The 9,872-nt window shown below is 57.5% G+C and overlaps 4 protein-coding genes across 4 annotated transcripts in view; 3 read left to right on the top strand and 1 right to left on the bottom strand.

Moving 5' to 3' along the window:
- VDBG_02246 (beta-glucosidase) overlaps positions 1 to 422 on the top strand; it is a gene marked incomplete at both ends in the record, with an annotated part of 3,491 nt that extends 3,069 nt beyond the window's left edge. Inside the window, one exon of the mRNA XM_003008012.1 lies at positions 320 to 422. Within this exon, the coding sequence (XP_003008058.1) occupies positions 320 to 422 (103 nt within the window). The remainder of the gene's footprint in view (positions 1 to 319) is intronic.
- Positions 423 to 1,775: 1,353 nt separating this feature from the next.
- On the top strand, positions 1,776 to 2,218 carry VDBG_02245 (conserved hypothetical protein; the record flags this gene model as incomplete). The annotated part of the gene is made up of 2 exons (XM_003008011.1): positions 1,776 to 1,841; positions 1,901 to 2,218. 2 exons carry the CDS (start codon positions 1,776 to 1,778, stop codon positions 2,216 to 2,218), a joined length of 384 nt encoding a protein of 127 aa, XP_003008057.1.
- A 793-nt stretch (positions 2,219 to 3,011) lies between these two features.
- On the bottom strand, positions 3,012 to 4,808 carry VDBG_02244 (allantoate permease; the record flags this gene model as incomplete). The annotated part of the gene is made up of 4 exons (XM_003008010.1): positions 3,012 to 3,425; positions 3,524 to 3,980; positions 4,070 to 4,347; positions 4,422 to 4,808. 4 exons carry the CDS (start codon positions 4,806 to 4,808, stop codon positions 3,012 to 3,014), a joined length of 1,536 nt encoding a protein of 511 aa, XP_003008056.1.
- Positions 4,809 to 7,804: 2,996 nt separating this feature from the next.
- On the top strand, positions 7,805 to 8,917 carry VDBG_02243 (glycosyl hydrolase; the record flags this gene model as incomplete). Its single annotated transcript, XM_003008009.1, has 1 exon — positions 7,805 to 8,917. One exon carries the CDS (start codon positions 7,805 to 7,807, stop codon positions 8,915 to 8,917), a length of 1,113 nt encoding a protein of 370 aa, XP_003008055.1.
- Between the last annotated feature and the right edge of the window lie 955 nt (positions 8,918 to 9,872).

Raw genomic sequence — 9,872 nt, 5'->3', positions numbered from 1 at the left:
TGATGACATTTTGGAAATAATTTGAAGCAATCCTAGCCCTCACCTGCCTGCTCACAATGCCTGGGAACCTGTATGTGAGATGCCTTTGTGTGCACGTCGTCGTGTCCTCCTGGTCGTACCTACGTCCATATGTACTCGCCAGGTCTACCTTTGGCTGTCAGACGCCACGTTGTGGCGCGGCGCGCTCGGCATGTGAGGGAGGGAGGCACTGCAGCTTACCTACCTTAAGTACCTACCTTAGGTACCTACTTCACCTTACCTCCTGGCTTTGGCTGCCCTGTGCAGCTGCCCCGAGGCCCTCTGTGCCTTGGGTTCGCAGGCCTGCTGCAGCCCTACGGGAGACCCCTGCCGTTTCAGCGAGCGAGGCGCCCAAGGCAAGGTACCTAGGCAGGCACCACCTAGCTACATGTAAGGTCAGGTAAAAGAAGTGAGTAGGAGCAGGCAGCTAGCTCGGTCTTCGTAGGATCTCACCCCTTCCCCACGCACGACTCGACCAACCATCCTTCCTTCATCTTAACATCACAATAGCCCCCAAATCAACGACAAAGCCATTCATCCTCCGGTCCCATCTGGGCCCCTCGTCGCCATCCTCCTGCATCCTTCTGCTCCGCAAATCACGTCTCCGCTGTGACCCTTGGCACCCAACGCCCGGGTCTTCTATTTTCTGTCGCAGCTAGGCCCAGGCCCCTCTCTGCTCCCGGGCGGCGGCGCAGGGACCGAATCCTCTGCCGCTTCTATTCTCTTCTTTGGGACGATGTCCCACGCGACCCCCAGGGCACAACTGGCGCACTATCGACGCATCACGGCTCCGAGTTGGTGCCAGGCGAATTGAAAAAAATGGCTCGAAATCGCAGGATCGTAGTCCGGGGTGGCTCAGGAAGCAGGATGCGCTATTCCCTACAGACCCTCGGCGAATGCCTCCTGGCACCATGCTCATGACCCAGCAAACCCATCTATCTCGAAGTTTAATGTCTTGCAACCCCGTTCGTCGCGAATCACGCCTCTCGTAGTTGACCAAGCACCACCAGCCTGGTCCATCCTGCCGGGGCGCGTGTCCAAGCCTGGGTGCGAGGTCCAGTAGTCCCGAAATGGCGTCGTCGTTTATGACGATGTACGGCATGCGGCTCCTTCAGATGACAGCACGGCTGGGACTGGGACCGAGCCCAGACAACCACGCGCTCCAAGGCCCACGGCAGTTTTTGGTGTCCCCCGCCAGGCCGCTCGAGGGTCACGGTTTCCTGAGATCCAAAGCAATGTGGCTCAGGTCGTCCTTCGCGGTCGACCTGGGCCCCTCTCGTGTTCTATTTGGGCCACCATCATTCTCCATTTTGCGTCGGCCTTTCACTCGTTATCGACGGATCGAGACACCCTCCTGACCTCAGCCTGCCATCTTGTCCTATCTGTCATACACACCCTCCCTGTCCACGAACGCACGCGTTGGGACTTGACTGCTTCCCACTGCGACGACGCGCGGAGGTCACTGCTCGGCACCTGCTTTCCTCGACCCCTGGAGCGGCTTATCGTTGGATTCAGGAGCTGTCCAGCTGTCGAGGCAGCATCGCCAACTTCTCACCGGAAGCCGTGGAGATTCTTTGCGCTCATTGTTCGCTTCATAAAGACGGCGTCCTCTGTCTCCTGCCATCTTGACATTTCACACAGACATCATCAGCACCCTCCTACGAGCAAGCACCTTGGACTTTGAAGTGACTTGATAGCTCCTTCAGCAAAGGCTCAGTCAGATATCATCTGCGCCATTCTCAGATAACATCGTTACAATGCCCTCCTCCAGCTCCAGCGGGTACAGCCGTCACTCCCGCGGCAGCGAAGGCCATCGCTCTCGCGTTAGTAGTTCCGGCCTGTCTACTCTTACAACATCTTCCTCATCTGACCACTTCCCTAGTCCTCCATTCAGCAACTCATCACCTCTCTTGAGACCCATCGCGTCAACACCTTGACAGAGCTCTGCCGAATCGAGCGCATCGCTTCCACCTGTGAAGATGAAGATGATGCTCTTGCCTTCCAAGGCCCCATGACCGCCGCCTGGGATTATTACGTCTCGAGCAACCAGCTTCTCACCGAGCTTCGCGGCCTCACCCGTGCCTATCCCTTCAGCGGCGATGTCGTCCGCGACGCGCACCGGCTTGTGCGGAACGATCCGGATTCGAACCGGAGCTGGAACTTGGCGTGGCTGATTCTGGTCAAGATACAGGATGAGTAAGTCATCAAGTCGTCATGAGACTAGAACATCTTCTTGGTGCCACGAGATGCTAACTGTGTAGGGGTCTGATTTCTGTGTACGCTGCCATTGAGGCGAATCGGCCAGAGATGTGGGGTGGTCGACGGCCAGTGGCGGAGGAGGCGGAGCTGCTCTGCGGGTATTTTGAGCAGGAGTGGAATCGTGGCGTTGAAACGATGCTGAGGCACTGGACTGTCAGCCCGACGTGGTACTAGAGAGCGGTCTCGTTTGGCGCAGCTTGGTGTAACATGATGGACTTGGTGGCTGGCTGAAGTGAGAAGGCTCACATGCGCAGCAATGTGAAGATAGGAGTAGGTTTGGGTTGTCATTTGATCTGAAATCGAGTTTATGGCGTTGACGGCGAAGCTCCTTTGACGCATTGTCCATATAGGTCGCTCGAGACCATCATGTCTATTTCTCTTGTGATGCATGCCGATGTCGGGCAAGGTTATCCTACGATCAAATCACCTGTGAAGACAATTGGCGTGCGTACCGTCGACAATCAAGGAGATTCCAAGCTTGGCATGGTGCATGGGTAACATCAATCACAGAAGAGAAGAACCATTCAATTCATCATGTCATGACTGCGCTCACAAAACGCCCCCTATCATCACCATGTCCCGTTGCTTCCAGCGGTGCCGGAACCACTTTCTACCATGGTCGTACACACAACACCATCCCACTCTGTCTAAGTTCTTGCTCTAGTAATGTCTATGCTACAGAATTTCCAAAACAAGTAAATAAAGAAAAGGATTCAATCCCGTACTGCTCCAGTCTAGAACACGTAGCGGAACGCCAGGTTCTCCCTGTCCGTGAGATCCTCGTAGGCGTGGGACGTAAAGTCGGGGCTCGCCTCGGCGACGCCCGACGCGGCCAGCTCGTCCCTCTTCTTGTTCTGGCGGACGAGGTGGAAGCGCAGGGCGATGATGATGAGGACGAGCAGGCCGTAGCAGCCCATGTGGGTGGAAAAGGCGATCAGGTAGCGGGGCTGGTCGCGCTGGAGGAAGACCTGGGGCCCGACGGCGTTGCCGGCGGCCCAGAAGATGAAGTTCATGGCGACGGCGACCGTCTTCTTGGTCTGGCCGGCAATGTTGCGCGAGATGAGGGACAGGGCGAGCGTCTGGGCGGCCCAGAAGGAGAGGGTGATGTAGTACGAGATGAGCAGGCCGACGTTGGTGCCCATGCTGCCCTTGCGCACCGTCATGAGCACGGCCGTGCCGGCGAACGAGGGCAGGCAGTAGACGAGCATGACCCAGAGTTCTGGCTGTAGCGCTTGGCGAGCCACACGGAGCTCAGCAGCACGATGATGATGTAGAAGCCCAGCACCATGGCCAGCAGCTGCGTCTCGATGAGGCTGAAGCCAAACGACTTGATGATGATGTTGGCGAAGGCGCCGAGGCCCGACGTCGGCAGCGTCGTGCAGAAGGCGATGCCGCAGTAGCCCCAGACCTGCGGGTCCGTCAGGCCCTCGACGAACTGGTGCCGCTTGAACGTCTTGTTCTGGATGCCCGTCTGGTTGTCGCGCACGCGCTCGACCATCTCGTGCTTCTCCGCCTCCGTGAAGCAGTGCGCCCGCATCGGCGAGTCGGGCATCCAGAAGCCCACCCACAGGCCGAAGATGACCGAGATGACGCCGTACGTGAGGAAGAGCCACTGCCACGACGCGAGCGGGCCCGTCTTGATGAGGCTGAAGCAGTAGGCGAGCAGGCCGCCGACAATCTGCTGCGCGCCGTTCATCATGTACCTGGAGGACCCCCTTTTGTTAGCGAGCGAGAAAAGAGAGAAAAAGGAAAGGGAAAAGCCAAGGTGGGGGATGGGAGAGTGGGCGCGTACCAGTACGTCACGCGAGAAGCCTGCTCCTCGCGGCGGTACCACATGCCGGACAGGATGACGAAGGCAGGCTGGCAGACCGACTCAAAGATACCGAGCAGCGTGCGGACGACGAGCAGGCCCTCAAAGCTGGTGCAGGCGGCGTGGCACGCGAGCGTGATGCCCCAGGCGACGATGCAGAAGCTGAGGTACTTGGCGATGGGGACGCGGGCGATGAGCCAGTTCTGGGGGTATTCAACGATGAGAACGGCAATGTAGATACACGTCGTCAGCCAGGAATACTACAAATGCCCAGTGGCGGCGTTAGCGATGCGAGCAGAAGAGGGATTTTCAATGTGATGCCGTAACAACGTACCGACTGCTCCAGCTTGCCTTCGGCATCCACCAGACCAGTGTCCTCGGGGAGTCCCATGATGGAGGAGAAGGACATGGTGCCCTTGTCGATGGCCTGGAGGAAGTACGTCAAGATCATGACGATGAGGACGCGCTTGTCGATCATGCGGCGGAGCTCGTCGCTGCGCTCGGGCGAGATCTCGATACGTTCAGCGTTGACATAGTTGGCCAGCTCCCTGTCGATCTCGCCATAACGCGTGTTGGCTTGCTTGGTGTCAATGTCGACGGACTGCGTCTCGGGGTCGTCGTTGATCGTGTCCGGCCTGGCTGTGGGGTTGACAGCCGGGTTTGTGCCATCCTCGTGTTGAGAAATGGTGGCCTTGTTGTCGCCAGCCTCGTTGGAGGTCATGTTGGGCGAATCTGTGGACGAGGGGCTCGACGAGAGAAATCAGAGATGAGATGGGCGTTGTCGAGGAGAGATCCTTCTGGGTCAAGGAGTGAAGCAAGTCTTCAACTTTGTGGAAGCAAGCAAGAAAAGCCTCGATCGTATTCCTCGACTGTCAAAGTCCTGCTCATTAAAAAATCACGTCAAAGTAAGCATGGGCCAGCGTCTTTTTAAAACAAATCAACCACCCCATTTCACGACCGCCCTGGATGCGAATCTAATCAAAGAGAGGCATAGCGCTGGCAGTGACATTAACCCGAGTGCAGCGTGGACGGCATGGGTCTGGAGACGAGCGACTCCAGATTTCTTCACTGGTGCCATGGGGTTGCACGCGGGGATAGAGCTAATTCACTCATGAAGAGAGATAGAGATCTTGGGGACGGACGGCTGGATTGGCTGCCCAGCGAGACTCGACGGTGGAACCAAGGGGTATCATTCAGCCGAAGACGAAAATACAGCGGGGATGCCGTGTCGATCCCCAGCTCGCAGACGACGTGTCGTGGTGTGTCGACCGGGCAGAGCGGCGAGTCAACCTGCAACGGCTGGTAACGCCAGGTCGGGTCAGTAGGGGGCGTGAGACGTGTTGACAGGAACACGAAATCGGATCTCTCGGATCGTGGTGTTGCCCTTGCAACTCCTATTCCGCCTGTCCGTGGCTCCCGAGGGGTGAATGCGTTGTTGGTGGTGAGGGCAAGTCCAACATTGAGGCTCTTGTCCCGAGTTGCGGCTCTTGGTGATGGCCCTGCGGCTCTTTGGCTGTGCCGTGACCCCCTGGCCCCTGGTCACAAGAGGAAGCAATCTAGGCGGGAAGGGTGCCCGTGCCGATTGCTTGGCAGAAGCTTGACGGGCGAGGGCGAGGTGGTCGGATGTCGGCATAGACTGGTGAGCCGACCCTTTCCACCAGTGAAAGGACCCCGTCGTCATCGTGGCTTTTCTCTCCTAAATTTCTCTTGCTTCCTCGTTCTCTTTTCCTAGGGTCTTCTCGGTTATCTGTGCCATCAACGTCACCGGTTCAATTTTGCTGGCTGTGGCTTGCTTGGCTCCCCCGTCGTGATTCCAGTGTGCCAAGAACAAATTCGATGCAACGTCACTCATTTTGGGGAACCCCCTCTCTTTTCCATTTCAGATTCCAAGCACATCGGTGTCGGCCAAGGGCCGATGGCCGCTCGCTGTTATGCTGAGCGGTTCAGCGCAGCGATGGCACGCTAGACCTAACGAGAACCAAAGACCGTTTACCCGAGCCAGTCGCGCGCCATAGCCGACTAGGGCTCTTTGGATCCTTTTTTGGCCGGATCGCGGAGTATCTACCCTCCTCCGACGTGGTGGAGGGCATCCCTTCACATCATCACGAGAAACGTGGTCCGTAGCTGAAGTGAGTGATAACTAGATGTCATTCCACGATGCCCGCTTTCCACGCCTTGATGGAGATGTGTTGGGTGTTGTTGGATGCTTCCAGTCAGGACTGCCGCGACTCTCCTGGGTCGGTGGTCTCGAACCCAGAATGATCTTGCAACCTGGAGGAGGAGGAGAAAATTTCTCGTCTCATAAATTCATCGCTTCGATTGTAAGTACGTCTCGGGTTCCCGAATCGCCACTCGGACCCAACCTCAGTCGCAATTCTTTCCATCTGAAAGACGGCCGACAGCGGTATATAGCCAGCTTTTCCGCATCATCCGTGCTGAGTTGCTTCCCAGACTGGCAGAGGAGACTGATCATGGGCGCTTTTGTCAAGTCACTCCAGGCCACACAAAGTGTGCTTGCGTCCGAAGTCGCCGGAAGCCACATGATCCCGTATGAAGCATTCACCGGCAAACTGCCGACAACCGGAGACTCATGGACCGAGTTCTGCCAAAATGCGATGAAAGAAAGGGCCAGCACACGAGGCATACTTATGTACCTGTGCTGTTGAGTGGGACAAAGAGGGAACCTCGGGGCATCTTCATCGTCGCTGGTGCTCATGTGGCTGAGCATGAGCCACAACCCTTCCCCGATGGGGTAAGACGGTGGGGGAGATGAATGCTTTTTCACTGGACCAATTTACCAGATGGTGAGGAGATGAGGGGAAACGCAGTGGACATCGTGGAGTTTTCCACACCGAGCTTTCATTAGACCCCCACGGAGAGAGAAAACGAGGGGTAAAAACTTGGGGCTTCGGGGGGGGCTTCGGGGGGGGATCATTTGCTTGGGGGCCTTTGCACCGTTCTCTCATTGGCGAGAATAGCCGGTGCATAACAATTCATGCCGAAAAGAATGGCAACGGCCATCAAGCCAGTGACCTTCTGGCCATGCCGTGCGTCTTAACCTGTCCCCCCCCAAGGCTCGGTAGCATGCAGAGAAGAGACCGGGAGTCCCGTGGCTTCGTGAATGCACTAGCCAACTGCCAATACCAGGACGTAAGCCCTTTGTGCGACTGGTGCACCAGGGGGCGGCGAGGCGTCTCCCACTCGGCCTGCATCAGTCCGAGGGCCTCCCCACTCGCACGCCAATGGCCCATGCCCCCGAGAAGGAGGGGTCTCGACGTGCCCCTCACCCCCAGACTCGCCAAAGTCGGGGCATGTTCATAAAGGTTGACGAGCCTGCTACATCGAGCCAGTGCCGTCCTGCCGGCGCGTGTTCTCCTCGATTCTGTCCAGACACGTCGACGAAACTTGTGCCGAGAAGCCGAATCTTTTTTTCTTGCCCACCCTTCTTTCTTCATATCGGAAGGTTGTAACGTGTTTGATGCCATCATCGTGAGAAACGTCGTTACGAGGTGAGTTCTTCTGCACCGATGGCAAGGGCCTTCAAGGCTATGTGCCACGCATCCAGCCTTCATTGTTTGATATTGACAGTACTAGACCAAAGAGAATATTCTTATCTCCCCAAAGCTGAAACGCATTGAGGAAAAAGGAGTACAGCAAGAATCGCTACAAACAAAAACCAACTACTGCCAACCGCCAATCCCCAATCTCACCACCATCATGCCTCTCGAGCTCCACGGCCTCAAGTCGGCCGACATCCACGCCAAGGTCCGGTCTCTCATCCACGATCTCGTCAACATCAAGGATGAGACTGGCGAGTTCCTCATGACCCTGGCCGACGGCCGCATCATCGACACCAAGGGCTGGAACGACTGGGAGTGGACGCACGGTGTCGGCCTGTACGGCATCTGGAAGTACTATGAGCTGACCGACGATGCTGAGTTCCTCAAGATCATCGAGGACTGGTTCCAGAACCGCTTCGACGAGGGCCACAAGGGCAAGAACATCAACACCATGGCCGTCTTCCTGACCCTGGCCTTTGTCTACGAGAAGACGGGCAACCAGACGTACGTGCCGTGGCTCGACAGCTGGGCCGAGTGGGCCATGCACGACCTCGGCCGCACCAAGTACGGCGGCATGCAGCACACGACCTACCTCGAGATCAACGACGAGCAGCTTTGGGATGACACGCTCATGATGACCGTCATGCCGCTGGCCAAGATTGGTCTCGTCCTCAACCGGCCCGAGTACGTGGCTGAGGCCAAGAGGCAGTTCCTCCTGCACACGCAGTACCTCTTCGACGCCCCCTCGGGCCTCTTCTTCCACGGCTGGACTTTTCCGGCGGCGGGCCACCACTTTGCGCGTGCCCGCTGGGCGCGCGGCAACGCGTGGCTGACCATTGTTATCCCCGAGTTTGTCGAGCTGTCGACCTGCCCAAGGACGACCCGCTGCGCTACCACCTCCTCAACACCGCTCGAGGCGCAGGCCGCGGCGCTCGTGCCGCTGCAGGAGGCTGACGGCTCTGGCGCACGCTGCTCGACGTCTCCCAGGACGAGGGCTCCTACGTCGAGGCCAGCGCGACGGCCGGCTTCGCCTACGGCATCCTCAAGGCCCAGCGCAAGAGGTACATCGGCAAGGAGTACGAGGCCACGGCCATCAAGGCCGTCAACGCTTGTCATTGACAACATCAGCCCGAGGGCGAGCTGCTCACACGTCGTTCGGCACGGCATGGGCACGACTGCAGCACTACAAGGACATTCCGAGGACGAGCATGCGTACGGCCAGGCCATGGCCATGATGGCGCTGGTCGAGTTCCTGCGTGTGTACTACTGAGGCAAAGGGTGGGTCAATAGCATTGGTGTAGCGGGTTGAATTTTGTTCCAAAAAAAAAAGAGAAGAATAAATACATTGATACCAAATGGTTAATTCGTTGGCTGGACGTGTTTGAAACTAGAGAAAAAGAAGATGACTTGTGTGTCTCAGCCTCGCTCAGTTGGTGAGTAGTGTGTCTGTGTCACGGGTCCATGGAATTGTCGTCTGGTGATCAAGCCAGCAAGGTGCATGTGTGTCGGTGGTCCCGACGGATAGCGGTGAGTGAAATATCTAATGACAACGGCCCTGAGATGGTGATTGTGCCTTGGTTTTGACGCTGCCTGGGATGTGCCGTTGACAGTGCCTGTGGGACTTGTGATGATCAAGAGCAAGAACGGGGGTAAAGTCAGCAAGGCCCCGCGAGGCAAGGTCCGCATCTGGTAGAATGCAGGAATGCAAAGTGAGGCTGCACACACCAGCCATTGGCGGTACGCCGAGTCTCACCGGAGACAACCCCGGTCGTTCTTTCCCCACACCCTTATCTGCTGCTTATCGCTGCACATCATCGACGCCGGAGCTTTCTGACCAGACCACTGCCAGTGCCACCCACCCGCGTCCGAACCCGCTCGCACCTGCTGCATCCGCCACACGGGCACCTCGTCCAGTGACCTGAGTCCCTGGCAGCAGCCTGGGGGTAAGGACCTAGGCAAGACCGAGGGTCAACCGCTGCTGCCCGCCCGCCCGCCCGCCACCATCAATCTGAGTGAGGCAAGGTACGGCAGGCACGATCAGATCCCCGCACGCGCGATTTCGCTCGCCTTCATTCCTCGTCTTTCTGATTTTTCACCTTTCCACCTTGACAAACGACGACAAGTTGATCCATCAGACTCTGCCATTGTCACCATCATGCGGCAACGCGCTTGAGTGCCCACCAACACTGCGTTCCCATCCCAGGGCTTTCGCCTCACGATTCGAA

The sequence above is a fragment of the Verticillium alfalfae genome, genomic scaffold (assembly GCF_000150825.1).
Source record: "Verticillium alfalfae VaMs.102 supercont1.2 genomic scaffold, whole genome shotgun sequence".
Lineage (NCBI taxonomy): Eukaryota > Fungi > Ascomycota > Sordariomycetes > Glomerellales > Plectosphaerellaceae > Verticillium > Verticillium alfalfae.
Note: the sequence above shows the minus strand (reverse complement) of the source record. Positions and strands in the feature narration are given on the sequence as shown.